This window comes from Selaginella moellendorffii, unplaced genomic scaffold (assembly GCF_000143415.4).
Source record: "Selaginella moellendorffii unplaced genomic scaffold, v1.0 SELMOscaffold_101, whole genome shotgun sequence".
Classification (NCBI taxonomy): domain Eukaryota; kingdom Viridiplantae; phylum Streptophyta; class Lycopodiopsida; order Selaginellales; family Selaginellaceae; genus Selaginella; species Selaginella moellendorffii.
Window position 1 is genome coordinate 42,754 of NW_003314362.1, and position 27,537 is coordinate 70,290.

Genomic DNA, 27,537 nt, shown 5'->3' on the forward strand with positions numbered 1-27,537 from the left:
TGCCGAATCGAATGGCGAGAGCAGCGAAACACAATAGTCTGTGTCCCAAGCCTCGTCAGCTAAACCATTTTCAAGGTTTTCGAACAACGATTGGGTCCTTGAAATTGCTAAACTTCATAAGAATCTGAGAGGCAGACGAGAATATAGCTTTAACTCGTTTCAAAACATCTCACAAAGACTGTCATCCTGTGCCTCCTAGAAACAAAAACTTTTAGATGTGTCGATCGCATCAAACTAAAGAGCTCGCCAGTGTCTTATTTTGATGCGAGGCATTTTCTGTTCCAAAAGTTATAATGTGAATTACGTTTAATAAACCACGAAAAAAAAGAAACTTACAAATGAAACTTGTGGCTTAATTATAAACTAATATTATAAACCATGTAAATAATCAATCTCTTTAACTAATCAAATGAAACCCACTTTAAAATAATTTATTGAGAATTTGCCACTTTAAATTAATTACAATTATATTTTTAAAATTTTAGTTGTCAATTTTAATTTTGTTTACACTTATTATATTACAAATTTGTCAATATATTTGTTAATATGTTAGAGTCAGCACCTATGGAATGTGAATAGTGGGTTTGGATATTAATTTTATAACAATACTTGATAACATTGAAAATAATATATTTTGTTCTTTTGCACATTTATTATAAATGTAACATTTATTGATATAACAATTAAAAATTAATTTAACCACCCAACAAAGAATTAGAGCTTAAAGCCATAAAAATGGAAATTCTTGGTGATGTGGGCAGACATTTTGTCATGGAGTTCATTCCCTGAATATTTTATGTGAGCGTATTTTATGTTAATTGAAAATGCAATACTACTAGCTTTTAAATTTTATAGTTTTTCTAAAACTTTTAGGGTTTTATAAATTATTAAAAGTCAACTTAATTAATTTTAATCAAATTTAAAAAGTTTTTATTTAACTTGAGCTCCAAAAAATTGCTTAAATTCAAAATGAATAGTGAGATAAATTTTAAATCTAAATATTCTTAAATAATTTTTCCTTTCATCTCCTCAATTATTAAAGAATTTAATTTTGTTACTTTTACTTTAGTCTACCACTTTATAATTGATTTTTATAATTAATAATTTATTCACTTGGTCAAGGAATTGAATATACACCTTGAGTTTAAAATGAAAGTTTATCATTAATTAATTATTATAACTATAACATAGAAATTTAAACAAAATATAAATAAATAAAAGTAGAGATATTTGTATTTGTATATTATAGTACTTGATTATACTTATACTAAATTTGTGTGGTGAGAAATAATCATTAAATTTAATACTTGTATCTTATAAAAAATTTACAATAGCTATTAATTATTTAAATTTAAAATATAGAAAAAAGTTAACTAAACAAAAAACATTAGAATTATTTAAATTAAAATTATTTTTAAAACAGTACGCTGTTATTAATTAATTATAACTGATACATAAAATAAAAGGATTAATTTTGAAGTGTTATAATATAAAATCTTAATTTTTTATCACCCACAAGAAAGAAAACATAACAAATATTTATTTTATAAATATATTATATAATAGTTTTTAATTTATACAAACCCTAAAAATTACTTTATGTTTTTAAGTTAATAAACTGATTTATAATCACAGCCTATTATATTATTATTTTAAGGTATATATTTGTGGCTGGATGGGAGTATGTTAGTAAATGGGCTGCTAGCAACAAGGCGCTCAATGCCGTGGCTCCAACTTCAGGTGGAACATGGTGTGTTGCTCACAAATTTGATTAGGGGCATACTACCCTCTACCGGTGAGGCTCCCAGATGACGAACGACCAAGCGAAGATATCAACAAGTCTATGCGCCCTTGCCAACACGGTGCATGCGTCCAGCACCCTTCCAGGCCTTCGCCCGCCTGCTTGGTTGATTTCCCTGGCCGGCTCGTCTATGACGCCAAGTCGCCCTTGATCGAGAGCAGCCGCGAGCGGAGCAACGCGTGGCTTGACTTTGGCATGGCTGCTCTCGCCTTTCCACCATTCGACGGGCGCCCGGAGAGACTCCTACCCGGGGATCCCTCATCGACGAAGAGTCCGTTTTGTTCGAGCTCCATTGCGAGGGCCCGTTCATCCATCCAAGAGAGGCGAGCCATGCTGCGTGATAGGATACTCGAAACGAAGGCTTATGCGCAGGGAGAGTACGAGCAAGCGCTGATAGATGGCTTTGCAAGGTACTACTGGAGGCTGATTGTGTTCAACAAACCTTCTTTTTTTTTTTCCCTATCGCAGCGTGAACGAGTACCTTAAGCAGGGGACACCAATGAGGCAATGGTTGGTAAACTAGAGCTGGTTAATAAACTCCTCGCTGCTTAATTATCTGGTTACAGGCTGGGATGCTGCGCTTTGGTTGTGGAGCTTTTTCAACAGTGCTACTGATGAAGCGGAATGTCATCTACACCGCTGGTGTTCGTAGCCGCTGCGTTGTCTACTCACCCACCCATGAGCAAGTCTGTACGTGTTTCTTCCTTTTCTGTGTCTAAACATGTTGTGCCGTTGTCAGGAGAATCGTAAGTTTTCCACAATTGTGCCGCGCGATTACTGCAATCCTCATAATCATCCAGAGGCGGGGACATGGTGGTAATCACCGAGACAAGTATCTCCAGTCTCCAGCCATTGAGACGCACACGGCAAGTGTGCTAAACTCATCCCTGTTCTGGTGTGATAACTCTTATTTCCTGCAGTTTGAAGTAAGCATTGGATCTTATGTCATGCTGCTGCCCAGATATCTACAATAAGCGAGCTACTGATCAAGTATTTGACGGTCTTTTTCTTTTCTTTTTTTTCTGCAGTGGTCCAGAGGAGATGGGCATGCTGTATGGGGGACTGAAACTGGTACGTTTTCGTTTTTACACAGAGCTTGATTATAAAGCATGCTGATGATGCAGGGCAAGGACTTGCGAGAGATCTGTATGAGCATTCTCCTTTACCGCGGGATGAACTGCGAGGATGTGACTACACCGCTCGCTCTTGGCAAAGTCAAGGCTGGAAACCAGTAGAGTTACTTATTTTCATGAAGAAGCTATCATCTGTTGAATATTTCGCTTCTTCCAAAAGATTTCTTATCGAAAGAAATCTTGCATAATCGTATATGCTGCCCACAGCATACGACTCTTCTATGGATAAAGTCACAGATTCCTTCTATAATCTATAGCATTTTTAGTGCTTTGACTGTAGCGGCGTGAAGCTATTGAGAGCCCCAAAGTGCAACAAGGGGCTTGGTTTCACTCTGATCATCAGTATTTGCGAGGACTTCTACCTCCTGTCCATTTCTCTCAGGTGCCAATCTGATTTGGAATTTCGACACGACACGAACCAAATGCTGCTTTTTGGTGTGAGGAAGAACGAATTCTAGGGGATTTACGTTCTTACCCGGATCCTCGCTCTTATGGAGCGAATCATGGTTTCTAAAGAGCAACTTGCAGGAAAGAAACCTGTTCACCTTGCTGTTGGTCGTGTGCTTGAGGATCTCCTGATCCGAGTCTATCCCCACCTGGACGAGCTCTTGCTCCACAAACTGCCGCATGCTCTTGGGGTTCACTTCGGTGGCTCTCCTGTACTCACACAATCGCCGGTAGAGCATCTCGGTCGTGCGCCGCAGGCACCGACACTAGCTGATAAACTCCTGGTGGAGGTCCAGCGGGGAGTCCGAGGATCTCGAGAGGAGCATAAGAGTACGTGAGGTCCTCTCCCTTGTCAATGCCCACATTGGCCCAGAAGATCTTGGCGGGTCCAACTTGCACCACGCATAAGTTCCCCTTGCTGCTGTATGCGATGAACCCCGGCAGCGTTCACAAGGCCCTGACAAAGCCCAGCTTTGCAGCGTTCAAATTATGATTATGAATTACGTTTCTTGTGATCTACAGGGGTAAATTGAGTAAATGGAGAAATTGAGTAATATACGCAAACCATAATAATAATTGCAAACTAATTTAATTAAAAATTAGAGGACACACCAGGAATTTAATGCTCGAGTCGAACATGTAGAATCGAGCATGGGCCCGGTGGCAATGGTAGAGGAGACTGGAGGTATGTTGTTGAAAGTTGCTTGTCGGCCATGAAACTTTCTGGTAGCACTTGGATGGCTTGTGCAGCCGTGCATGCAGGATTGGTCTCAGCCCATGCTCGAGCTTTGCAAGCCCAGCGTGCGTCAATTGGTTGCTAGGCATCCTGTTGTGACGAGGGTCCGGTGCACGCAGCCCACAGTCGCCCATGGCGTTGTTTTATGCAGCCCGCGTTGTGCTCTGCTTGTTTCTGGACGTTGTTGGATCCAGTTTTCAACTTTTCTTTCAAGCTTCTGCAGAGTGAAGCTTCTTCCACATCACTCCAACAAGGTCCTAAATGTATTTTACATAAAAGGATAACACACAACAAAAAAGAGGGCGTTTGAATTCTTTCTTTGCCCTAGGCGACAATGGAGCAGCTGGAAGGTGGAGCGATGGTGGATGACGGCCTCGCGCAGCTTGTTGAGCAGCTTAACCGGCATTGCCTTGCCCCCGACGGATCTTATGTCGCCAAAGCTGCGTACTACGATCTCGTCCAGGTACTCTGCTGCTTAGCTAGGTCGATGAGATTGAGCGCCAATCCAAGTCTTCGTTAGGCGCGTGAGGAGATGGGGCGGGAGAGGCTTCGTTTCCTAGAAGTGATGGTCGGTGGTTCGTTTCATTCTTTTCGGAGTGCTCTTAAACCACTGGCGCTGTTGTTATAGGCGGCTTACAGCGAAGCAGTGACACTTGTGGAAGAATTCCAGCAGGCTATCTCAGTGGCAAATGCAGGTGGAATCAGGGATGTTCAGGCATTGTTCTTGCAGCTCGGACTACGCTCTACTCCACAGGTAGTGAAGAGCTTTTCAAGTTTAGTTTCTAGACTTTTTTCTTTAGCTGTTCTTTCTCCCGTCAAGGTGTATGAAGCCCTGGAGGAGCGTCTGGCTGTGGCCGAAGCTTGCCAGCGCTTGCGGCTCCCTTCCGTAACGAAAGATGGCGACATACTAGACGAGGAAGCGGAGAAGTGCAGCATTGTGTCGAAAAGCTCGCTGGACAGCAGCACCACCAGCATCAGCATGAGCTCCAGCAACACCAGCACTCCCAATCCCAGCCACGATGTTAATGAAGTTGGAGTTTCCGGTGTTGTCAACCGCTTCCTAGGAATAACTCCTGCGTGGCTTCGTCAGACACATCTATCAAAGGCCCCTTTTGCTGAGGTTAGTGCCATCTCAATGGCCTTTTTCTCACGAGATTGTCTTGCCAGGACAGCACAGGCTACCTTATGCTGCTGATTCCGGAAATTGAATCACGGCTAAAAGCCAAGTGTGAGAAAATCAGCTCTTCCTTTCAAGAGAATGGTCAGTACTTTGAGTCGTGGCTTTCAGTATTCAGCTCTAACTTACTTTTGTCGTAGATGGCTTTGGTTCTCATGGTACAAAGAGCTATAGACTTGCTGAAAGGTCAGTAAAGATATTCGAGGTCATTTCCTATCAGGTGTTTCTTCCAGGGTTAAAGCAGCTGTAGAATCCAACGAGAGCGAAGAGGCGGCTTTACTTAGCGATCTCTACTCTGCGGACCGAAAGTTTTCAGAATACTACAATGTACGTTTCTTTAAATTTTTGTCCTTGAAGAGCGAAGCTTGATCAGCCATATCCCAGGTTCTTGAGCAGATATTGGGAGTACTGATAAAGCTGGTCAAGGACTATAAGCTGCAGCACCAGCATGAATATGTAAGTGTTCGAAACAATCGCGGGCATATAGATCGATTACTTGTCAAACTGGCAGGACGAGATGAGAAAAGCTTGGCTGTGTAAGCGTTGCGAGACAATGAATGCGAAGCTGCGGTATACGTTTCCTATATTACTAATGCATGATTCCGTTATCTTTTCCTTTTTCTAGTGTGCTGGAACACCTTGTTCTCAGAGACACGTATACGGAAGAATCAATCGCAGCGTTGCACAAGATCAGGTGTGCGCTTTTAAATATTTACTGGCGTGGCGGGCTGCTCACTTCATGGTTGGCTGCAGGAATTATTTGCTGGAAGCAGACGACGAAGCCACTGCCGGATATAATAGAGCCGTAAGTATCGGGACCAATCTCACGGAAGCTCGTCGCTTACCAGTCGTGGTATTCGCAGGTGACGAGGTTGCGCGAGTACCAAGGCGTGGATCAGTACTTTGATGACATTGCCAGGCGGTATCACGACGTTGTTAAGGTGAGAGCAAAATCGTGGGCAGCCTTTGATATGTTGGGTGGTGACAAACTTACAGAAACTGGAGGGAATTCAGTGGACAATAAGACAGGTGGAGATGGACCTCAATAATGGACACGAGCATTAGTTTGGCTGGAACTGGGGAACAGCTCAGTAGATACTTTCGAGGCTCGAAAAGGCAGGCACAGGGAATGGTGAAAGTGGTGGTGGTGCCATGCGTGGAACTCGCTGGTGTTAGTTTGGTTTCTAGTGGCAGGGAAGACGAGCAAGCTACAGCAACGGAAACAGACTTGTTGGTTGGATGTATCCACCGTTTTGCGCTCTGCTAGATTCAATGGACTTGGTCAGTGCGGCACGAATTGAATAGGTGGGGGATCTCCGAAACGCTTGCGTCCAATGGCAAAAGAAATCTCCTTGAAACGAGGATGTGGCGCAAGCAAGTACGTCTCCGAAATTAGCAGGCTCCGCCATTTGTGGAAGGCGGCCAGGCTTGACTGGCCATAGGCGGTGGCCGCCGTCGCCAACTCCCGCGCGTTACCGGTTGGACCCCGTCCCGCCAAATGCCGACCACCACACTTTGGAACAAGGCTGCCTATAAAACCACATCTCCCTTGGTTGGAAACTTGGATCCTTGGCTTACAAAGGGAGGGAGGAGAAGAATCGAGCGAGCAGAAGAATGGGATACCAGCATCAGTTCTTCTTGCTCTTGTTGGTGTTGCTAGTCGCGGCATTAGGAATAGCAGCAGGAGAGGGAGATAGATCGTTCCGGGCTTTGTATGAGAAGTGGATGGTGGATCATGGTCGAGTTTACAATGGAATTGGTGAAAAGGAGAGGAGGTTCCAGATCTTTAGAGACAATGCTGAATATATTGAAGAACACAATCGGCAAGTGAATCAGACTTACTGGTTGGGCCTCAACAACTTTGCGGACATGACCCACGACGAATTCAAAGCCCTCTACTTTGGTACCAAAGTTCCCCTGTCGAACACGATCAAGTCTGGGTTCAGATACAAGGACGCAACGAATTTGCCTCTAGATACCGACTGGAGGTCAAAAGGAGCTGTTGCAACTGTGAAAAACCAGGGAGCTTGCGGTCAGTGAGCAAGTTTTTCTCTCTGTCTCTCATTTCTAAATCCATTCCGTCTCCGTTTTGCAGGTAGCTGCTGGGCCTTCTCCACCGTTGCTGCAGTCGAAGGAGTGAACCAGATTGTAACGGGGGAATTGGTGTCTCTGTCCGAGCAGGAGCTTGTCGACTGCGATAAGCAGAAAAATCAAGGCTGCAATGGCGGCCTCATGGACAGTGCATTCGAGTTCATCATCCAGAATGGCGGGCTGGATTCCGAAGCAGACTACCCTTACAAAGCCGTGTCTGGAAGCTGCGATGAAAGCAGAGTAAGCCTCTGGTTCTTCCTGTCTTGATAAACTTTCTAACTGGTGTTGCTTGTTTTCCAACAGCGCAACTCCCATGTTGTCACGATTGATGGCTTTGAGGATGTGCCAGCGGAAAGTGAGGCTGATCTGCTCAAGGCCGTTGCGAACCAGCCAGTCAGCGTTGCGATCGAGGCCAGCGGTCGCAACTTTCAGCTCTATTCTGGAGTAAGTCTGGAAGAAACCATTTGTATCCTTTTTGGCTTTTGCTAACCAGCCAAAGGAATGCCATTGCAGGGCGTGTATACCGGTCACTGCGGCTACGAACTCGACCACGGCGTAGTGGCAGTCGGGTATGGAACGTCGAAAACCCCAGATGGTGTTGCCACGGATTACTGGATCGTGAGAAACTCTTGGGGTGATGCGTGGGGCGAGAGTGGATACATCCGGCTGCAGCGCAACGTCGCATCGCCTCGAGGCAAGTGTGGCATTGCAATGATGGCGTCGTATCCCGTGAAGAACAGCACCATCGTGGAGACGGTCCCGTCGAGCCGGAAGTCGGGCTTTGCTTTCCAATGAGAGAAAAAGCTACGACACACGGCCAATCGTCAAGTTGTTTGTACAGATCGATCATTCGTTTCATTCGTCCGGGTCGTATTCCAGGATTCATTTCGCCAGAAAACGTACTCTTCAATCTCTCTTTCTTTCGTTTGTAAGCATATCTATATATCGCTAGTGTAAGAAAAAAAAAAAGACAAACAAAACTTCAACTTCACTGGATCAGCAAGAAAGAATTTGGAGCCCGTCATCCTGGACAATTTTGTCAATGAGACAGCTCGCGAAGGTATCGGCATTTCTCAGCTCGAGGTGTGGTAGTGGTGTCTTAAACTCGTAGTCGGATTCCATCTTCGAGTAAGTCCCGCAAATCGCAACATCCTCCCTCCACAGCCCGTCGTATCTACACCTGGAGGTTGTGTAATAGAACACACCCTTGCCATGCTTCTTGTCGTTGGAAAAACACCCCTCATACACATCGCCATTCACTGCAAGATCAAACCAAATCAAGTTTTTTCCAAGAACACTTGCCTAAGCTTTTGCTCACCCACTGTCAGTGTTCCCGTGCCTTCGCGCTTGTCATCCCGCCACTGGCCAACGTAGACGTGATATCTCCCACTTTGGGGGCAATAGTACGTCTGTCGGCCATAGCCACTGCGAACGCCGCGCTCAAAGTCGCCTTCGTACACTTCGCCATAAGCGCAGTGAAGGTAGCCAGGCCCCTGCCAGTACATCCATCGTCTTGTGAGCTATCCTCACTTGTCGTCCATCCCAGTAGCAGCGAAAGAGAACTTACGTGCAAGTTCCCCGATTTCCAGTAGCCTTTGTAGACAACTCTGTACTTTCCATCTTCCCGGATGTAGAAAGTACCATATCCTTCTCTTCGATCTTTCTTCCAGTCGCCCTCGTACCGATTGCCCGTGCAATAGCTTTGGATGCCACTCCCTGCACAAAAGCCACCATGGAAATGGTTGAGCTCGAGTTTGAGAGGAGCTCGATCGAGTACCTTCTTTCTTGTTGAGCCTCCAGTTCCCACGGTAGAGGTCCTGTGTGATCCAGTAGACATCGTGGTGGAATCCATTCTTGTTGGCCCGCAAGTCATTGATCCTCCACGCGCTCTTCTTCTGCTTTTCCAGTTGCTGCTCGCGCTCCTTGAATTTCCTGCGGTACCAGTGCTCGGGCTTCTTCCTGGCGACCGGCTGAGGCTGGTGCTGCAAGCGTGCCAGTGCCAGAGGAACCTCCTTGGTCGTAAACATCACGGAGCGCCTCTCCTTGATATACGCGATCTTCGCTCCCCTCCTCCGATCCATCCTTGCTGCTCCTCCTCCCTCCTCCTTTCTTTCTTAAAGCTTTGAATTTGCTGTGGCGCGCGGCGCGGGTATATACACACGAATATTCACTCGTTCTGTTGTAAGTAGTAGTGCGTGGCTTGCTCCACAAAAAATAAGTTCAAAGCCCTGTTTTGATCGTATGGAGTCAGTCGTGACAAAAAAAAAAAAAAAAAAAAAACACCAACAAGCTCTCTCCTCTATTTTCAACCAGGTCACTCTCACCTTTCGCTAAAAAGTCTCGCTGGAACTCAGAGTCTATGTACGAGTTAGAAGTCAGCAACACGGACCCTCGTTCTCTCTATGTCAATCCCCGAGACAGGGGAAACATTCCAAAGCCGACACCTCGCTTCTCGATCCTGGAAGCAGCAGTCCAGAAGAAAAGTGGTGAGACAAGAGAGCAAGCAAATCGAAGAGAGCTAGAGAACTTACGAGGGAGCGAGCTTGCCCAGGCACCTGATCTCATTCCCGGTGGCCAAGTCCACCACCACACCGTCAATGTCGATTGTGTAGGAAGTGTTTGGAGTGGAAGGCAGGCCGCGCTTGACGAGAACCTGGAGATCCTGCTGGTGTAACTCTCGGCCATTGATCACCACTCCGGTTTTGCCACCCGCGCAGTTTACTGGCATCGCCGGGTGCTTGAACTCCTCAATGCATGGCTGCAAAAAGCAAAAAGTACCCGGTCAAAAAACTATAGCAGGGTCACATGATCTTACAGGAACTATCCCGATGCACGGCCCTCCCATCACTCCCCAGAACCCAGCACGGTAGTCATACCTGTTGATCATCATCGTCAAGAACAGGAAAAAGAAAGAAAAAGATAGCAAAAGTGAGCTTACCAATAGTTTCCTGGATGAATCGGCCCAGCTAGTTCCTCGGCCTTTCTCACGAGCTCGTCCGGTATGGTTGCGCCGTTGATTGTCACAACCGAGTAATGCTGCTGCTGAAAATGGAGCTTGCTGATCTCCTGGATGCTCTTGAGAAGCAGCGCCTTAATTCCGCCACCCCCGGCTTTGGGCTTTGGGCTCGTCTCCGACGAAGACTTTGTGGAGGACCTCGTGCTCTTGTTGTCAGCCACCTTGAGGAACTGCGATGGCGATTCGTAGCCGAAGAGCTCGTGGAGACAGGGCGCCAGCGGCACGGTGGAGCTGGATCCCGCGGAGATGGTCCTGGCGTGGCTTGAGGGAGTGGAGGCGGAGGCGCCGTGATGGAACTCGGGAGCCGACTCGTAGCCTTTGCTGTTGCTGGTGATGTTGTCCGTGATGCGCTTTTGGAGATGGAAATGAGCTGCGTGATACGAAGCTGGAGCCGAGCCTGGAACTGGCGAGCTCGAGGAGCTCATCATCATCGCCACCATGTCCATCTTCCTGTTGTGATCGATCCCTGACGCGTTCTTCATCGTCGAGCCGCCGCTGGAACGATCGAAAGAGTCCACGGGAACAATGCCTGGCTGCTGCTTCCTCTCGTGTTCGACGTCGGCGAGTGCGAACTTGGAGATGGAGTGGCAAGCTCCACACCGGAGCTTCTGGACGCTCGTCTTGGAGGGTGGCAGCGAGCGAGGGACCTCGAGCAGCTTGTCACAGTGTTGGCACACGACGTAAGGCGAGTTGAGTGGAGGATACGCTCTCTTCTTCTTGTTCCCTGCGGGGCCGGGGGTGACGGCAACCATAGCCAGATGATGATCTTCTTCATGTCCTCCCAACGCATCGGACGAGCTGCTACTGTTCCTGCTCCTCCTCGCCGCCGCGTTGCAGCGCAGATCTTCTCCAGTCTCAGTGGCAGCAGTGGAAGTGGGAGCCTCCACTGGATGAAGATCATGAACGCACGACTTCCGGCGAAGATCGTCCGACTGAGCACTCGAATCGAGCTCTTCCAGTGTGGAGTGATAGTCACTCATGGCATCCAAGTCGCGAGCTTGCCTGGGAAACGTGAACTCGTCCAGCTCCTGCCTCGTCATTCTTCCTCCATTGCCGGCGCTGCTGCCATTGCTGCTCGCTAGCCTTGTGGTGGCGTTCTTGCCGTCCTCCGGAGCTTGGACTTGTGCCGGGAAAGCTTCCCTGGCCAGCTTCCTCATGTCCTGGAGGAGCAAAGAATTGTCCTCGTCTATGGCTGCCGGTGCTGGTGCTGGTGCCGCGGCCGAGGACATCCTCCCGCTACCACTGCCAATCCCATTCCTGGGCGTGTACAAAGGCGAGGCCGAGGCGTCGAGTGGATTCCCGGGAAGAGGGCTGGGATTTGGAATGGCGATGGGCTGCCGCTCCCTGTGCTTGTAGAGCGGCGGCGGAGGAGGAGGAGGAGAAGGGGTGGAAGCTTTGGCAGCAGCGGCGGCCGCGGCGGCGTTGTTTTGATTTTGATCGGCTGCGACTGCGAGCGAAGATCTGGCATGCTTGGCTGCCACACAGAGAAAGAATGACACCACAAAATCAGTGCCAAGCAAGCGAAGAACACGCGAGGAGCTCACCGATCAAGACCGTGAGGCAGTTCCCACACTGGTAGATTGTGACCCCGGCCGTGGGCTCGACAAGCAGCTCCTTGCATCCTGGGCAGTGGACGATCCTCGTCATGATCTTGGGCTAGGATCCCTTCTTTCTTCCCAAATGCGCCCTCACTCTCTCTATACCTCGTTGCTCGCTCTCGCCCGCGGCTAAGTCACGCCCATGGATGGAAGAGCTAGGAGCTAGGAGCTTTGCTGGGCTCCCTCCATCTCCCCCTCCCTGTAGTGGTGGCTGACCTAATTGCGCTGGAAGGATACAGCTGCAAAGGACCCACAATCAATGCCGCGAAAACGAAAACGCTGCGCGTTCCCTGCCTCTTCGGGTGCTCGATTCCTGGAGCGAGAACACAGGGCCAGCTCGCTTAGGTATATAACTGTTTTGTTTCTAGCTCCTCCACCCCGGGCGATGATCCATTCCATCCAACAACAAAGCGCGAGCAGACAATGCGGGCGAAGAACAAGGGGGAAAAAAAATTGGAGAGGGATCTCTTTCTTTACAGGAGAATCCAGAAAAAAAAAGGATCGATCGAGGAGGAACTGGGCATTGGATTGGATCTTCGCTCTTACAAAAAAAAGAAATTAATCAGAGGGATGCCGCTCGCTCGCTCACTCCCCTGGCGCGGTCAGAGAAGTTATAATTCTTGTCCACAAGCGAAACAAAGAGAGGAAAAAAAAAAGGTGGACGGACGCGTGCTTCTCCTCTGACTATAAGACGAAGACGACGCGACGATGGGAGATCGATCTGGCGTGAACCATGCATTGACACGCTTTACGATGCGTGTTGGATAAGGCCACTCGGAGACATTCCATTTATTAGGGTTTGAGTTCTCGGAGAAGAAGAGGAAGAACTTGCAAGGAGCAGCATGGCGGGAGAAAGTGGCAATGCCGTGAGTTGTTCTTGTTCTTGGGTTTTTCTCTCGCAGCTCTGATCGATCCATGCCATGGTTTTGCAGCAAAAGAGCGATGTTTACATCGTCCACATGGCGAAATCGGGCGAGGAGAGCCCCAACGCTTTGGAAGCCAAGCAGCTAGACGTGCTAGCCTCGGTTCTTGGAAGGTAAGCGTGAGATTTTGTGTTCTTGGTCACTGATTTCCTTGAGCTTTCCAGCCCCGACGCGGCCAAGGACGCGATCCTCTACCACTACAAGCACTCGATGCACGGGTTCTCCGCCAAGCTCACGGCGGATCAAGCCAAGGCGATCTCCGGTAAGAAGAAGAAAACCCTCTGCTCTCTCTTTTTGAGGTTTTCGTGCTCTAGCTATGGATGAAAGAATAGAAAAAAAGAAAAGAGGCTGTAGCTATGGATGAAAGAGTAGAAAAAAAAAAATGGCTTGTTTGTTTCTTGTGTAAGTACCTAAGATTTTGTTTGGGCGTGTGATACCAGAGCTTCCAGGAGTCCTCCAGGTGCATGTAAGCCAAACATATCAACTCCATGGCGGCGGGGCAACACCAACTGTGCAAGAGGCTTCTTGAGAATTGTTTACATTTTCCCAGGAAAGAAGTATCATGTAAATCTATACTACTAGTAATAATAAGGTGGTATCAAGGTTTTGATTTTAAAGAATGGCAGATGGTTTTGGTTTTGTCCAGGCGACTCGGTCAACATGGATGATGATGGTCAATTCATGAATCCATCAAAAAATTTCTAAAGGTATGGGGCCCTAACCAAACGCGGGCTTTGGTGAGCGAGCGTGTTGTTTTTTATTTCTAGAGATTTCTAGGGGAAACATGACGTGGGTCTTACTCAAGCACAAGCATCGACAGTGTCACATGCTGATTTACCATTCCTTTCGGAAGGTGGTAATAGTAGATTCCTTGGTTTCTTATCTGCTGGGGAATCTTACAACATTGGGATGTAGTCGACCGAAAGAGGAAGGGCTGTGATTGAGGGGAGGAGTTTTGGCCCGCAAGGTAAGTTGGAAAGAGATCAAACCAGAGCTATACTTGTCTTGAGGTTTTAACAGCTACTATGGCACTGGATCTCATCATACCTCCGAAGTTTGTGGTCAATTCTCATGAATGGCTGATTCTTTGGGATGTCTTGTAGAGACTAAAAGAAGTTCCGGCGCGAATCACGGTTGGGTGCTTATAAAGATAGACCATTTGCTTCCATGGCTGTTGACAAGATCGACGAGGAGGAAGCATTTAGCCGCGGAAAAGAGAATGTGGATGAGGATTGGGATGATCAGCCCAAGGTAACAGTGCGTGATAAAGTTCCACCCGTACTTTTGTCTTGTCACCATTTCCGTACGAAAAACTTCCGTGCACAGGTAACAATGCATTTCAGATTGGGGGAAGTGTGTTGCGAGGCTAATGCAAAGACTATCAAAGCCAAACTGGAAGCCATCCGAGGTACGTACACCAAAAACATTATGTAAAATTCATAGAATAGATTCAATCAGGCATAGACGAGGTTCGCGTGGATCACAAGCTCAAGAAGGTGACGATCAAGAGCTCAAAACTGGCGGCAAAGGGAGTAATAGACATTATCTCCAAGTTTCGTGGAGTACAGTTGGAGCCATGGAAAGAACAAATGGATGCTCCTTCCAAAAGAATTCATATTGTTGAAGTGATTAAACGTGAAGATCCACCGATGAGGGCGAGAATGGCTGTTCATCACCCAAACCAAGGCCAGATCTTCGTCTACACAACCAGCGACTGCTACGAAACGTGGTACGAATCAAAAGACGCCAGATTCTAAGAGTAGATTCTGTCGTCAAATATATTAATAATCCAAACGGCCTTAGAAATAATTTACTTATAAATCCTAGCGGAAGAATAGAGTTTGAAGAACAAGATTGCGCTACCAACAGACTTGTGGAGCTCCTTGGCGGTCGGCTTTGGCAGTCAATGAAAGTAAACAAATTTTGAGGACTTGCACTGACTATATTGACTTTTTATTGACATGAATTGACCGACTGCTTATCAAGCACAAAACAATTTATCTATACCATCTAGATGTAAAAAATCGCTAAATAAACTCTCAGGCTAAACGCCTATGTTTAGTCTTGCTTTTGGACTTGCTCTTGGACTTGGGCTTCTTCTTACAAGGGTCCTCCACATCCTTGTTACGCTCCCGCATTTCCGCAAATAGCCGTTCACGCTCCTCACACCATGCCCGCTGCTCCTCCTCGGTTAGCGTGAGCTCGTAGCCTAAGTCATTCCAGACAGGCTCCGGTGCCTCGTTCGTCACACCATCAAGCAATCGCTGCAAGTGATAGAGATCAATCACCACATCCGCTGGCGGCAGCTCCATCTGGTAACCCTCCAACCCAATTCTATCACACGCCACCCCTCCCAGCCCAACACCCGAAACTTGAGCTCCGTCCCTCTCGAGTAGTAGCACAGTCGACGGGTCCAGCGCCTTGGATCCAAAACTCACAGCCTTCTTCTCAACTGTGCCATCGCCCTGCTTGCAGCTGCGGATCGCCACCAGCTGCTCGGTTTTCATCTCGTACTGCTTCACTCCCAGCACAATGCGAACGGCTGGGTTGGCGGCCAGTAACTCATTGCAAGCCTCCAGCAATTCGGGCAGGGTCCGAGCCACTCCAAACACGATGAAGCCAACCGAGTCGTCGTCCGAGTTGAATTCCTCTCCCTCTCCCTCGTCTGGATCAGCCAATGCGATATGGAAAATAGCTCCCACTGCCCTGCTGCCGGATGGATTCAGCTTGATTGGTGTGCCAAGATGGAGCATGGTGTCGTCGGTGAGGTAGTGTTCGCCCAGGCGGTCGAGGGTTTCAGCGAGGATGGGCGTCACCATGTCTTCTACGTAGCAGACTTTATCCTCCAGGCGGAAGCTCATTCCTGCTTTCCAGCTGATACCAGTGTCTGAAACTGAGAGCTTTGCCTTTTGAGCCTCACAGATCCCCTCAAATGATTTGAGCGTGCTGATCTGCCCCTTGTAAACAAACTCTTTGGGGTTGCAGTCGAGAGCGTCCCCCTGAGCAGCGGTGAGTAAAGCTTTCGCCCTCAGACGAGCCATCAGATATGTATTACCCGTCTGCGTCCTCCGCGCCATCGCTCTTGCTAACGACAATAAGGTGAACCCTAAACTGTGACTCTTGTTTTCTTCAATATATAATTATAAAATATATACAGAAATACTCTTTGCTTCTTGTAGACTCTTCCAAGTCGAGGTCCTTTTACATGGTTTCTTTCTTCTTTCTCAAGCTTGCTCTACATCACTCATGGAGAACCATGTTAAGTTTGTCGTTGCTACAAACATATATATATACAAGAACCTCGATGGACGGATTTCAGAGAGGGAGGTAAAAGAGGTATGCATTTTTACAAACCTTTTGAAACTTCAAAAAGTTTCCAGATTTTTTTTCTTTCTCCTCTTTTTCTTTTTGTGAGAGGAAGAAGCATATCCAGAAGAGAATTGTTGAACACTTGCAATGGTGGCAGGTGATAATGCTAAGTGCGTCCGCCAACCGGCTGTCGAAACTCAAGGAGCAGGCCGAGGAATATGCCGCGGTCATGATGGAAGAACTGGATCCGGAAAACCTGGCTACATCGAGGTGGGAAATGAAGATTTAGACGTGGGAACAGAAAAGAAAGCAAAGAAGAAGCTTCGGATGGGAATCTAAAGTGTTCCAATCCGTCACAAGTATCTCAACGTTTTTTCTGACACCACCTTTTTGGTGCTTTTGGTTTGCATTGCATGGTTTGCAGCTATGGCAACTAGAGACGCTGCTGATGCGAGGACCACACTCCAAGGATCACAGCAGCCAGCAGGCGAGCCAGATCATCACGAGCACGAAAGCACCAGGCATCTCACGCCGATTGCAGAGATTCCTGCATTCTTTGGGTGATAACTGGAGGCGAATGTGGGTGGTGTCGCTGTGGATTATGGCTATGGCCGGGCTCTTCAGCTGGAAGTTTGTGCGGTACAAGAACAAGGCGGCATTTCAAGTCATGGGCTACTGCGTTTGCACCGCCAAGGGTGCTGCCGAGACGCTCAAGCTCAACATGGCTTTGATCCTATTCCCGGTTTGCAGGAAGACGATCACCTGGCTTCCATCGACTTGGCTCGGGAATCTTGTTCCTTTTGACGATGATATCAACTTCCACAAGGTGAGATCACCTTCGAGAAAGTTGTATACCAACTTGGCCGTCAACGTTTTTGTATACTTTGCAGATCATTGCTCTAGGGATTGTTGTGGGGGTTCTCATCCACGCAGGAACTCACCTGGCTTGCGATTTCGTTAGGATTGTCAACTATACTGACCAGGAGTTTGTAAGGATGATCGGGAAAGGATTCCACAACAAGAAGCCAACTTATGTGGACATTCTTCGATCGGTGGAAGGGGTGACAGGAACTATCATGGTAGTATTGATGGTCATCGCCTTCACTCTCGTGTCGAGATGGTTCCGGAGAGATCTCATCAAACTTCCCTGGCCTCTCAAGAACATGACCGGTTTCAATGCGTTTTGGTACTCGCATCACCTCCTCATCGTCGTTTACATCCTCCTCCTCGTCCATTCCTTCTTCCTCTTCCTTACTTACAAGTGGCACGAAAAAAATGTAAGACAAAACTCCTTTTTATCTTTTTCAAAGCAGAATTTTGAATTGCAGACATGGATGTATTTGGCTGTGCCCCTACTGCTGTATGCTGGAGCAAGTGTATCGAGCTTGCAGGGCCAATTACACTTGTACAAATCATCAAGGTGAGCAAGGCTTTTGGAAAGATTTGGGCTTTTTCTTATGATAGTCGCGATATACCCCGGAAATGTGCTAGCTTTACACATGAGCAAGCCTCCTGGATTCACTTACCACAGTGGAATGTATCTCTTCCTCAAATGCGCTGAAATCTCGCCCTTCGAATGGTATGATGCAAATTATGGTTCTTGCCTTTGAAGCTTATAATGTTTTCCACAGGCATCCCTTCTCCATAACCTCCGCTCCAGGAGAGGATTTCCTGAGCGTTCACATCAGAACTTTGGGCGACTGGACTCAAAAGATGAGGAAGCTCTTCTCTGAGGTACAATTTGTTTCCAATCATATGGTTTGCCAACGTTCATTGACGGCCCGTATGTCCTTCGCAAGACTATAGAAAGTACGATGTTCTTCTCCTCATTGGACTGGGAATCGGTGCCACTCCATTTATCAGCATTCTCAAAGACATACTCAACCAGCGCACAGCTGCAAGTAAGTGCGCTCAAGCCTCTTCAAACGATCTCTCGTGAGTAACAAAAGCTAGGCTCGATCGATTGTGCTTGCAGGATTTATCATTCTCGATTGATATGAGCAAGTCATTTGGATCTCCCAACGGAGCACTAGCGCTGGAGAGCCCCAGGAGACACTCGCTCGAAAGCCCACGTAGACGCAAGCGGAAGTGTCCCACAAACGCGTATTTCTACTGGGTGACGCGGGAGCAGGGATCGTTCGAGTGGTTTAAAGGTGTCATGAATGACGTTGCGGAAATCGATCACAAGGTAAAACCTCTCTATGTTCCTCCAAAGTTTAGATTATCAATCTTTTGCTTATCAGGCCGTGATTGAGATGCACAACTATCTCACGAGTGTTTATGAGGAGGGTGACGCGAGGTCTGCTCTCATTGCAATGGTTCAAGCTTTGCACCATGCAAAAAACGGAGTTGACATTGTTTCTGGAACTCGGGTATGAAATTTTGGGTATTTTCTTATGGTATTTCTGAGTAATAATATCAATCGTATATAAACTTCCAGGTTCGCACACATTTTGCTCGTCCAAACTGGAGCAAAGTTTTCTCAAACTTTTCGACCACGCATGCTAACTCCACAATTGGTCAGTCAAATTGGTTTTCACTTTCCATATAACTTTTTGATATTCGCAGTTGTTTTTTACTGCGGGCCGGCGCTGCTAGCAAAAGAGCTACGCACACTTTCACAGGAATACACACAGCAATCAAGCTGCAGGTTTGAGTTTCACAAAGAAAACTTCTAGACGAGATCGAAGCAAAAAATTTTAGGCGAGAGAGATTTTATGTACATAATTGTCTAACCATTTGCGGCACAGGCGAAAGCAAATCGCCTGCTCCAAAGAGTTTGTGATCGATTGGAACCAGAGCATACTCCAAAACGAACTAAATCTCTGGCGATCGATCGATCCCAATGTCAAATTCAACTCTAGACTTTCGCGGCGAGAAGATGCTCGCAAAGTCTGACTAAACCACCGCGATCTTTAAGAACCAATCCCCCAGATTGTCAGGAGATCGATCGCTTTTTCCGCAAATCTCTCCAACTCTACAATGCCCAATTCTATCCCGGTTCTTCTCGCCACGATCACGCTGTTCTTCGCGGCCGGGAGTCCCCAATCCACGAGCAGCGCCTGCGGCAAGCCCTGCGCGAGCGTCAACGACTGCCCGGCCATGATGATCTGCGATCCCTACGGCCAATGCAACAGCAATCCCTCCAACACCCACATGTCCGTTTCCCCAGTCGCCCCGGGCTGCAATCCTGCCCAATCATTCGTCTACACCGCTCCTACCATCGACGAGGATCACTGCGCCACAAACACCACACACTATCTCTACAACTGCTCGCCCCCAGTGTCGCGCCGCCGCCCCAACCCCGCCATTCTCTACTACATCGAGCTCGATAATGGCTCGAGGTGCGAGGAGAAGAAATACCAGCCGTCCGATCTCGTGGCATCCATGGCCACCGGATGGTATAATAACTATCAACGGCCAGGGGTAGAAACGTAACCATCACGGCCCTCAACGGCCGTACCGTGACGGCCATGGTTGTGGACGCGTGCTCGGCCATGGCTGGCTGTACGGCCGCCACTAGCTTCTATCCATCGTGCTCTCCAAAGAGCCTGGGCGCCACGCAGGGCGTTTGGGAGGCCCTGGGATACAAAATCTCGGAAGGAATCATCGATATAACATGGGAGTTTGAGCGCGCGGGAAAGAGGCCGCGTTTGAAACGGACGGTTGTGATTGCGTCCTCTGTTGCGGCAGCGACGGCTGGGATTGTTCTAGGGTTTGTTCTTGGTTCCGGGCTAGGGATTGCGAGAAGGAGAGCGAGCTCGGGGGAATGCTGCCGGAGCGATTCAGGCATCGGAAGCTCTGTGCCGCGACGGGGGATTTCGGCGCGGGATCGAAGCTGGGACAGGGCGGATCGGGGTCTGTCTTCAAGGGTGTTCTTCCGGATGGGAGATTGGTGGCTGTCAAGCGGATCGGGGGCTCTGGCAAGCAATTCCGGGCGGAGGTGATGGCCGTGGGGAGGATTCACCACTTGAATCTCGTGAGGCTGCTGTGGTTTTGCATCAAGAGCCCGCTCCACTTCCTGGTGTACGAATTCATGCCAAACGGGTCGCTGGATTCGTGGATTTTTGGCAAGGGGAGGTACTTGGATTGGAGCAGCAGGGTCTCGATCGCCATGGATGTCGCTCGCGGGCTGGCCTATCTCCACGATTCATGCCGCGAGAAGATCTTCCATCTGGATATCAAGCCTCAGAACATTCTTCTGGATGGGAAGATGCGTGCCAAGATTTCCGATTTTGGATTCGCCAAGATTGTCGACAAGGACAAGAGCCAAACGATCACGGGGCTACATGGCGCCCGAGTGGCTCCATTCCACGATCACAGACAAGACAGACGTCTACAGCTACGGTGTGGTTTTGATCGAGCTGGTTTCGACACAGCAATCTCCAGAATTTTCTGGCATTCCACCTCCACAAAACTGGGATCTCTCCTCAGCCTTGGATCGATCAGGCTGTTGTGGGAATCGGCTTGGATCTCAACATCCTCCACTCCAGCCAAGTAATTCGATCCAGAACTGGTTTCTTCCTCACTGCCCTCGATTGCCTGATCTCGTGTACACAAGAGGAACCTTGGTTGAGACCGTCCATGGGACTGGTGGTAAAGCAGCTGGAATCTCTTGTGGAGCTAGAGACCACCACCTTGCCTAGATTCTCTGTTAACTTGCCAACCTCTCCCGATGATACAAAAAAGCAAACATAAGGGAAAAAGTAAATTATTAATTGCAAAAAAGAATATTATAAAAATATACTTCTCTAACAAATTGTTAATAGCTTATCTAGAATTAGCATTTGCCCAGCATATGCTGTCCTGTTAACAAATATTGTTTTGAATGTTAAATCTAATAAACAAATAAAGTGAACTTGAAAAGCTTGTATTATAACTATATATCAAGAATTTCTTTCAGTGCTACAAACAATGCATGGAGCATTTAGTATTAAACCTCCTTATAAACTGTGTTGATGGTGAAAGTAGGACTTAAAGGGAATAATTGTCCTTGGAGTGACATGTTCTGTACTTTAATACCTAATCCTGATGGTGATGTGCATTTTGATAAAGCCACATAAAGTTGGCTATAGGTGAAAATTGGATGTGGCAAGTGTGTTCCAACTTGGTCAGATGTCTAGCTTTGACACTTAGAGATTGTAAGGCAATACCCCAAACGTACTAGAAATTGTCTTCTGGACATTTTAAATAGAATTTATATGGTTGAAGGTGTGAGTAGGATTTGACAGATGAAAACTCGTGTACCTTTGAATTGGTTTAATACAATTTCATAGTTAGAACTGTTGGTAAAATATGTTTAAGGATGAGGCATGTACCATTATATAGTCTAATTGATGGACATATATTCCTTATTAGAATAAAGATAACACCTTCTTTAAGTAAGAGTTTATGTGGTGGAAGACTAAAAGGAGTAATGGAATTTAGGAATTTAATTGAAAATCTTTTGGATGTTTAGTATCAACAAAGTCAACACTTTCATAAATATGTATGTCACTAGGTAAGGAAGAGATTATAGCATTATTAATAGGAAAAGTATCATCATTAAGTGGGGTAAGTATGACTCTATTAGCTGCAATGTAGGAGTTTGAAATATCCTATAGAGATGGAAAAACAAAATCAACAACAAAGGACATTATTATTTGTGTGTAAGGCAATATAATAGATTTTGAAGTTAAATCACATAATTATTACCATTTCCAATTTGAAAAAGCCAATCAACCCATAAAAAGTTGTTTTCAAGTAGTCTCATATTCTTTTTTAGTGGAAGTGTTCTAAAAAATTTCCATAACCTATTCATTTTATTGAATTTGAAATAATTTGTGCTCAATGACCATATGGAATAATTGGTAGTATTTATCTAAAGTCACCACTTGTCATAATAACAATTCCTCCAAAATATAATTCATTTTTTTTATATCTTGTAAGGCTAAATTAATGGCAGAAAATGCATGTGTGTGAACCATGCTAATTTTATCTCATATTAACACATGTGCATTTTTAATTTTTTGGCTTGCTTCACTATTAGCTATAATAGCAGAAGTAAAAGTTTCATTTATTGGAATAGGAAGTTTAAAAGTCATATGCAATGTTTGACCATTATGTAGTAATGTGCTTACAATACATTTTTATTTAGAAGTTGAAACATATGTATAAAAGTGTTAAGGAGAAAAGTTTTATCAGTACCACCAAGACCATTAATGAAAATATATCGATTTTGTTTGGTTAGGTTGTTAATCGTGCTAAGGATATCATAATATACAATCTTTTGTTCATTATCAAATTAAAGTAAATTTTGTTCTACAGAATGAATGAATTGTGTTAAATTAATATGATTATTTATATCAAAGTTTGTATAAGATGAAGGTAATTTATAATCTTGATTGGATTTTCCATATAGATTGAATCTGCTATTTATATAATGTAAACCATATTCAAAACAACATAATAGATCTATTAGTACAAAATCTTCAAAGAAAGAGTTTTTAGAATTTTTCCCATAAGGGATAAGGATTAAAAAATAAATAGTTGTCTTAATTGTGATGGCATTTTAAAAGAGCAAGCATCTTTTAAACATTTTTCCCGTTCTATATCATCTGCGAAAAGTCCCATAGCATATGCAGTAAATTGAAATGTTTTGAAATAAGTATTATTAACTATTTTTAGATCATTAAAGGAAGTAACCCCTCTTTTGTAACGTAAATGATAAAATTTAGTATTAGATAGGGAAACAAAATATATTTGTGAGATAATATTTTGTCGATGTCTAATTTGCCAATGATGAGTGCACTCCTATTTATCCCCATTGTATATGTGGAGAAGAGGCCATAAGGATCCCAACTTCTCAACCTTATGTGCTGAGAAGGCCAATGTGTAAGGGTCACTTGAATGTTTTGCCACAATATCCCATGCAACAGGTAAATTTACAACTATGATCTCTATGTTTTACTAAGTTTGTAGTTATACACCAAGTACCTCTTCTCCAGCTTCCTTACGCTTTAGTTTGATGTCATAAGTGTAGGAATGCATTTCAACTACATTTGGGAATGACGTTTCATCTGCATGCTTAGTTTAAATGGGGGCTCAGGTCACTTCTATAATCTGTGTTGAGGCAAGGCTCTGTAAAAGTTTTGTTGCTGTTTTAACTACAATTGTTTTCTACTGTTAGAACAGTGTGTCTATATCAGTCTGTCAGAAAATTCTTCCATATGGTGGAGAGGTACATCATGTGAGTTCACGTGTTTTTCTAACTTCATGTGAACTCTAGGACATATCAAGATGTCTTTTATGGGTCCAGCAACAGGATGGGAACTAGCCCCTTGTAAAAACTGTCAGAATACAAGAGGAGTTTATAACACTTTCGAGTTTCTAAAAAATGTGAGAGTTTTGTGGATTTCTAGTATGATGAGACTTCTTTGTGTTGTAGGTCTTGGACTCTTATTCTGAAGATTCTAAAGAAAACTATACCCGAGGCTAGTTCCCTTCGCTAAAGGATTTGTTAAATCACTTGGGTACACTTTTCTTTGTTGCTGTCAATTTGAACTCCGATGCTAATGCTTGCAAAATTCATAGGACTATGACAAAAACCAGTGTTATGGAGTTTTTTTCCAAATTGAAAAATGGTGAAGATTATAGAAAGGAAACATTTGGAAGTAGCCGGTCTGTATATAGGCTTGGTTTATTTGAAGTATATCCATGTCTCCTCATGAACGGTCTTGTTTATAGAAAAAGCCAGGTATATTGTCATTTATAAAATCTTAGGGACATTCCTAATGTGTCACTTGAACTTAGCCATAATTTTCATTGATGGTGGCTCTTGAGCTTTACAAATAACTTGTGCTGCATGCAGATAGCTGGTACTGAGAAAGGTTGGAAGTATGTGTCAGTTGCATCAGTGGTTATTGAGAACCATCCAGTTGTACGTAGTACTTAAAAATGAAGTTTTTGTCATGTATCCTCCTGGTAAGCCTTTCTATTTTTTTCTTCTACTCAGTCGCCTTATAGGTTGGAGGAGTAGCCTCTACACCCGGCATTGCCAAATTTATTGAAAATAAATGCATATTTTGATTCATTTTATCAATCCCTTATGTTTGTGCCACGTAGAATTGTCCACTTAATTCAAGTGACGAAGAAATGAGCGACAAAGCTCCCAAGCTTGAGGTCAGCAACTTGTAGGTGAGATAGATGTTTGTTCTTTGGCTAGTTCAGCAAAGGTAGAGGTACCATTAGAAATGGTGTAGCCACCAAGTTAAATTGTGTATCACACAATTTCAAATTTAAAGCCATAGTGTCTATAGTCCAGAATTATCATCTATGATCGACTAAGTCGCAATGTTCCAACATTTTAAAGAAGTCACTGAGATGATTAGGATGCTTGCTTCAATAGAGAGTTTTGCAAGAGACTTTGAGGTTGTAATAATACAATGGATCCTATATACAACTATGCAACAAGCTTATAGACAATATATTGTACAAACAGAAAATAAAAGCACATTGGAATAGGAAATGAAAGTGCATAATACTTTAATCAGCCTTGAACGCAATAACTTTTGGCAAGCTTTGATTAGCACTAGTTGAGAATAAAAAGTAGCATGTTTGTGGCTTCTTTATCTCCAAAAGTATAATTGCCCTAGGCATTTGAGTAAAAGTGAATATTTTTAGAAATTGGCCAGGAGTGAGACCATATGCTTGGTCTATATAAGTGTCCTCCATGCAAACGTCTTGTGGGTGGCTAATATCTGGATAGAATTTGCCACAGACCCACAAAGTTTGAAAAAACATTCATTTATTCTTGCAATGGTGACACCAACTAATATCTCGCATTTGTTTCTCGACCCTAAACTTTTTGCAAACATAGCAGCCACAACAAATAGAGATTGTGTGAGGGTTTTCAGGGATAAAATGGCCATGCACCTATTGACAAAACATGCATTTTGAACCATTGATATACATCAAGAGAGACATACCCCAAAGTTCTTTCTATATATGAATGAGATAGAGTGCAGTTGCTTCTATATGTGGTCCCAAGGCATATTGTTAGGAATTTTCAAGACAATAGTCAAGGGTGCAATCCTGAACACATTTGTATCTTTAGTTCCTCAGAGATTGTAGAAAATACAACTTGGCATGTCCCCAACAAACCGTAATAATTTGAGCTCATGATAAACATGGTCCATATCACCCAGCATATGCACTTACTTTTGAAGTTCACCTAAAAAATCCAGTCAAAATATTACAAATACCTTATAGGTGTTTTCAGCTTCAAAATCATTAGCAATGAATATGATGTTTGTAGTGTTAGGCGTTTGATCTACACCAGTGATTGCTGCAGCAACCATTGCAGAAGTATAAGTAGAAGCATCCACTACAAATTGACTTAGTGGAACAATGTTTGATATTATGACAAAATCAAGCATTGGAGGAGCCTTCTCTAGCCATGCTCAAATATGTGTGGTTGTAGAAATATCTACCAAGAGACAATGGAGCCCCAAATGATATTTCGGATTCTTAGCTCTAACCTTGTAGTGTTGAATACACAGCCAGTTAGATGGCTTGAAAATGTGGCTGTATTTATCAGTAGCGTTGGCTGCCATCAAAGTTGTCGCAAGTTGCATGTTGTCACTGTCAATGAAATCGATATTAAGGAACCTTGATATTGATGCCATACTTGTTGAGTGGACCTCATGTTGGAAATCATAACTGTCATACTAAGATAATACATATATAAGAAGTGGCTCACCACCTGAATGAAGCTGTAGATACGTAATATGAACACATGTATATTGTGTTTCCTTAGAGAAAGCAATCAGATTCCATATGCCAGGGTCTAGAATGCTATATAATTTGCACTTAGCTAAAAAGTCCCATTACAAACCCATAACTAAAAAAATATTCTAAAATTGAGTAGTACCTCTTATAATCCCACGGGGCACTTGGCTGGAAGTTTGTGTCTGAACACCTAGATCTGGCCAACAGAGAAGGTTTAAGAAGCAAAAAGCCAAGTGCCAGTACCTGCTAAAATAGCAAAGGGACTTTGAAAATGTAATGGCTGTTTGAAGTCTTCTTGTATACCTATTCCTCAAGCTGTAAAGCACTATATTGGAATAAATTAAGTACTTGAAGCACTAAGCTGTGTAAGGTGCTCAGATCCTAGATAAAAAGGTGATTAGATTCTGCTTTATCAAGATAAACACAAACCTAGTTCACTACTCTCTCCACCTATCTCTACATCACCTAGAATTTGTTGCTGCTACGAAGAAACATCATCTGGCGATGACTAGTAATTTAATCTACATGGTCTTGAGACCCCACATTAGAATCACTAGCTGCTGCTACCATTGGAGAGAGAGATCCTAAATGAAGCAATTGATTAACTTTGGGTTAATCACAACAGTTAGCCCAAAGGCTTGCTTAATTTTTGCTACGTCATTGGGCACATGCAAAACTCGTAATAGCTTTTTCCTTTGACAGGACAGGCGACAGGCACAATCATGGCCAACACTTTGCATGCATGTGCCATGTGTTGCAATGCCTTCCTCTCCCACCCCATGCAACTTGGCTGCCTCCCATTGGCCAGGAGCAAACATCAACACTTCCTCCTTATTATAGAAGGACTTCTTGAAGTGTGCATTTTTGAGAGCTTGAGTAGCCGAGGGGTGATTTTTTGCTGCTGGATGCATCAGAGACTTGATTAAGCTTTAGAACACAAGTGAGAATCCAAGAAGAAGAGCAAGCTTTCCCTAGCGGATGGCTTGATATTGCCTTCTAGACGCTGGTGGTGGTGAGTATCTTGCAAGCTCGTAGAATGTCACCCCTAGGGAAAAACATGTCAGCTTTGTCAAGGTGGCTGTGATCATTGTTGATGAGCTCCATCGGGAGATATCTCAAGTTGCCATCCTTGATGGAAATGGTTCCATCAATCCGACTGGCGAGGACAAAGTTACCAATCTTGTAGTGGATGTAGATCTTGTTGGGCTTCGCATCCAGGTGAGTGAGGCCATGTGAGTAGAAGTGCTTCAAAGTGTTTAAGAGCTGTCATGCATGACAAACTTAGAAAAGAACACACAATTGAGCTGCTTCCTTAAAACATTGCCTTAGTCAGCTTCTTCTCCGTGAATGTCCATGCAAGGCTCTCATCTTGTAGATTCATCTTGCACAGCTCCATTTGGATATACAAAAAGTCATTCTCGAACCATGAAGAGAAGTAGCACACTACAATTTCATGGTAAGCTGGAAGCTGGATAAGTTTTGAGGAACCCAGTGGTAATATTGAAAGAAAAAAGCCAACTCACCAAGATATGAAAGTG

At 44.9% G+C, this 27,537-nt stretch overlaps 6 protein-coding genes, 1 long non-coding RNA gene and 1 pseudogene across 12 annotated transcripts; 6 read left to right on the forward strand and 2 right to left on the reverse strand.

Annotated features, from left to right (window-relative positions):
- Window positions 1–2,793: 2,793 nt before the first annotated feature.
- Window positions 2,794–3,164, forward strand: LOC112342180. The gene is made up of 2 exons (XR_002990852.1): window positions 2,794–2,872; window positions 2,926–3,164. It is a non-coding gene; the product is annotated as an uncharacterized LOC112342180 (long non-coding RNA).
- Window positions 3,165–4,428: 1,264 nt separating this feature from the next.
- On the forward strand, window positions 4,429–6,587 carry LOC9628979 (AUGMIN subunit 4). Its single transcript, XM_024663590.1, has 13 exons — window positions 4,429–4,580; window positions 4,638–4,685; window positions 4,746–4,871; window positions 4,938–5,237; window positions 5,285–5,378; window positions 5,435–5,480; window positions 5,528–5,621; window positions 5,679–5,750; window positions 5,806–5,864; window positions 5,920–5,988; window positions 6,048–6,099; window positions 6,158–6,235; window positions 6,291–6,587. The coding sequence occupies exons 1-13, from the start codon at window positions 4,452–4,454 to the stop codon at window positions 6,357–6,359; spliced, it is 1,236 nt and encodes a 411-aa protein (XP_024519358.1). The 5' UTR covers window positions 4,429–4,451; the 3' UTR covers window positions 6,360–6,587.
- A 126-nt stretch (window positions 6,588–6,713) lies between these two features.
- On the forward strand, window positions 6,714–8,384 carry LOC9628980 (zingipain-2). The gene is made up of 4 exons (XM_002989744.2): window positions 6,714–7,326; window positions 7,390–7,625; window positions 7,689–7,829; window positions 7,899–8,384. Exons 1-4 carry the CDS (start codon window positions 6,909–6,911, stop codon window positions 8,178–8,180), a joined length of 1,077 nt encoding a protein of 358 aa, XP_002989790.1. The 5' UTR covers window positions 6,714–6,908; the 3' UTR covers window positions 8,181–8,384.
- LOC9628981 (MORN repeat-containing protein 3) lies at window positions 8,286–8,995 on the reverse strand. Its single transcript, XM_024663598.1, has 2 exons — window positions 8,704–8,995; window positions 8,286–8,644 (listed from the first exon to the last, which is right to left on the reverse strand). Exons 1-2 carry the CDS (start codon window positions 8,888–8,890, stop codon window positions 8,382–8,384), a joined length of 450 nt encoding a protein of 149 aa, XP_024519366.1. The 5' UTR covers window positions 8,891–8,995; the 3' UTR covers window positions 8,286–8,381.
- Window positions 8,996–9,539: 544 nt separating this feature from the next.
- On the reverse strand, window positions 9,540–12,634 carry LOC9629023. 2 transcript variants are annotated; one of them, XR_002990848.1, is made up of 6 exons: window positions 11,946–12,634; window positions 10,324–11,875; window positions 10,201–10,261; window positions 9,917–10,143; window positions 9,710–9,843; window positions 9,540–9,613 (listed from the first exon to the last, which is right to left on the reverse strand). XR_002990848.1 is itself a non-coding variant. In XM_002989787.2 (5 exons), exons 1-5 carry the CDS (start codon window positions 12,046–12,048, stop codon window positions 9,786–9,788), a joined length of 2,001 nt encoding a protein of 666 aa, XP_002989833.1. In that variant the 5' UTR covers window positions 12,049–12,634; the 3' UTR covers window positions 9,540–9,785. The 2 variants fall into 2 exon arrangements, 1 of the variants encoding a protein (XP_002989833.1); XM_002989787.2 differs by having other exon boundaries at window positions 9,540–9,843.
- Window positions 12,635–12,741: 107 nt separating this feature from the next.
- LOC9629024 (subtilisin-like protease SBT3.9) lies at window positions 12,742–14,743 on the forward strand. 5 transcript variants are annotated; one of them, XR_002990850.1, is made up of 7 exons: window positions 12,758–12,865; window positions 12,932–13,035; window positions 13,087–13,184; window positions 13,363–13,976; window positions 14,026–14,173; window positions 14,249–14,330; window positions 14,381–14,731. XR_002990850.1 is itself a non-coding variant. In XM_024663596.1 (6 exons), the coding sequence occupies exons 4-6, from the start codon at window positions 14,090–14,092 to the stop codon at window positions 14,677–14,679; spliced, it is 465 nt and encodes a 154-aa protein (XP_024519364.1). In that variant the 5' UTR covers window positions 12,742–12,865; window positions 12,932–13,035; window positions 13,087–13,184; window positions 13,363–14,089; the 3' UTR covers window positions 14,680–14,743. The 5 variants fall into 5 exon arrangements, 2 of the variants coding, with proteins under 2 accessions (XP_024519364.1, XP_002989791.1); XR_002990849.1 differs by having other exon boundaries at window positions 13,363–13,889; window positions 13,943–14,173; XR_002990851.1 differs by having other exon boundaries at window positions 12,759–12,865; window positions 13,363–13,889.
- A 1,425-nt stretch (window positions 14,744–16,168) lies between these two features.
- Window positions 16,169–19,009, forward strand: LOC9629298 (annotated as a pseudogene).
- Window positions 19,010–19,728: 719 nt separating this feature from the next.
- Window positions 19,729–20,732, forward strand: LOC112342185 (G-type lectin S-receptor-like serine/threonine-protein kinase SD2-5). The gene is made up of 2 exons (XM_024663611.1): window positions 19,729–19,896; window positions 19,983–20,732. The coding sequence occupies exons 1-2, from the start codon at window positions 19,729–19,731 to the stop codon at window positions 20,730–20,732; spliced, it is 918 nt and encodes a 305-aa protein (XP_024519379.1).
- The last annotated feature ends 6,805 nt before the right edge of the window (window positions 20,733–27,537 follow it).

Excerpts from the sequence above, each read along its gene's own strand:
- LOC9628979 (XM_024663590.1), top strand. The coding sequence starts at position 4,452 with ATGGAGCAGCTGGAAGGTGGAGCGATGGTGGATGACGGCCTCGCGCAG. Across the intron at positions 5,865-5,919 it reads ACAATGAATGCGAAGCTGCG|TGTGCTGGAACACCTTGTTC; the intron begins GTATACGTTTCC and ends TCCTTTTTCTAG. Across the intron at positions 6,100-6,157 it reads CTGCCGGATATAATAGAGCC|GTGACGAGGTTGCGCGAGTA; the intron begins GTAAGTATCGGG and ends TGGTATTCGCAG.
- LOC9628980 (XM_002989744.2), top strand. The coding sequence starts at position 6,909 with ATGGGATACCAGCATCAGTTCTTCTTGCTCTTGTTGGTGTTGCTAGTC. Across the intron at positions 7,327-7,389 it reads GAAAAACCAGGGAGCTTGCG|GTAGCTGCTGGGCCTTCTCC; the intron begins GTCAGTGAGCAA and ends TCCGTTTTGCAG. Across the intron at positions 7,830-7,898 it reads ACTTTCAGCTCTATTCTGGA|GGCGTGTATACCGGTCACTG; the intron begins GTAAGTCTGGAA and ends ATGCCATTGCAG.
- LOC9628981 (XM_024663598.1), bottom strand. The coding sequence starts at position 8,890 with ATGTACTGGCAGGGGCCTGGCTACCTTCACTGCGCTTATGGCGAAGTG. Across the intron at positions 8,645-8,703 it reads CACGGGAACACTGACAGTGG|TGAATGGCGATGTGTATGAG; the intron begins GTGAGCAAAAGC and ends TTGATCTTGCAG.
- LOC9629023 (XM_002989787.2), bottom strand. The coding sequence starts at position 12,048 with ATGACGAGGATCGTCCACTGCCCAGGATGCAAGGAGCTGCTTGTCGAG. Across the intron at positions 10,144-10,200 it reads CGTGCATCGGGATAGTTCCT|CCATGCATTGAGGAGTTCAA; the intron begins GTAAGATCATGT and ends TGCTTTTTGCAG. Across the intron at positions 9,844-9,916 it reads CTGGGCAAGCTCGCTCCCTC|GATCGAGAAGCGAGGTGTCG; the intron begins GTAAGTTCTCTA and ends TGCTGCTTCCAG.
- LOC9629024 (XM_024663596.1), top strand. The coding sequence starts at position 14,090 with ATGGCTGTTGACAAGATCGACGAGGAGGAAGCATTTAGCCGCGGAAAA. Across the intron at positions 14,174-14,248 it reads ATTGGGATGATCAGCCCAAG|GTAACAATGCATTTCAGATT; the intron begins GTAACAGTGCGT and ends TTCCGTGCACAG. Across the intron at positions 14,331-14,380 it reads CAAACTGGAAGCCATCCGAG|GCATAGACGAGGTTCGCGTG; the intron begins GTACGTACACCA and ends AGATTCAATCAG.
- LOC112342185 (XM_024663611.1), top strand. The coding sequence starts at position 19,729 with ATGGCTGGCTGTACGGCCGCCACTAGCTTCTATCCATCGTGCTCTCCA. Across the intron at positions 19,897-19,982 it reads GGCCGCGTTTGAAACGGACG|GAGAGCGAGCTCGGGGGAAT; the intron begins GTTGTGATTGCG and ends GATTGCGAGAAG.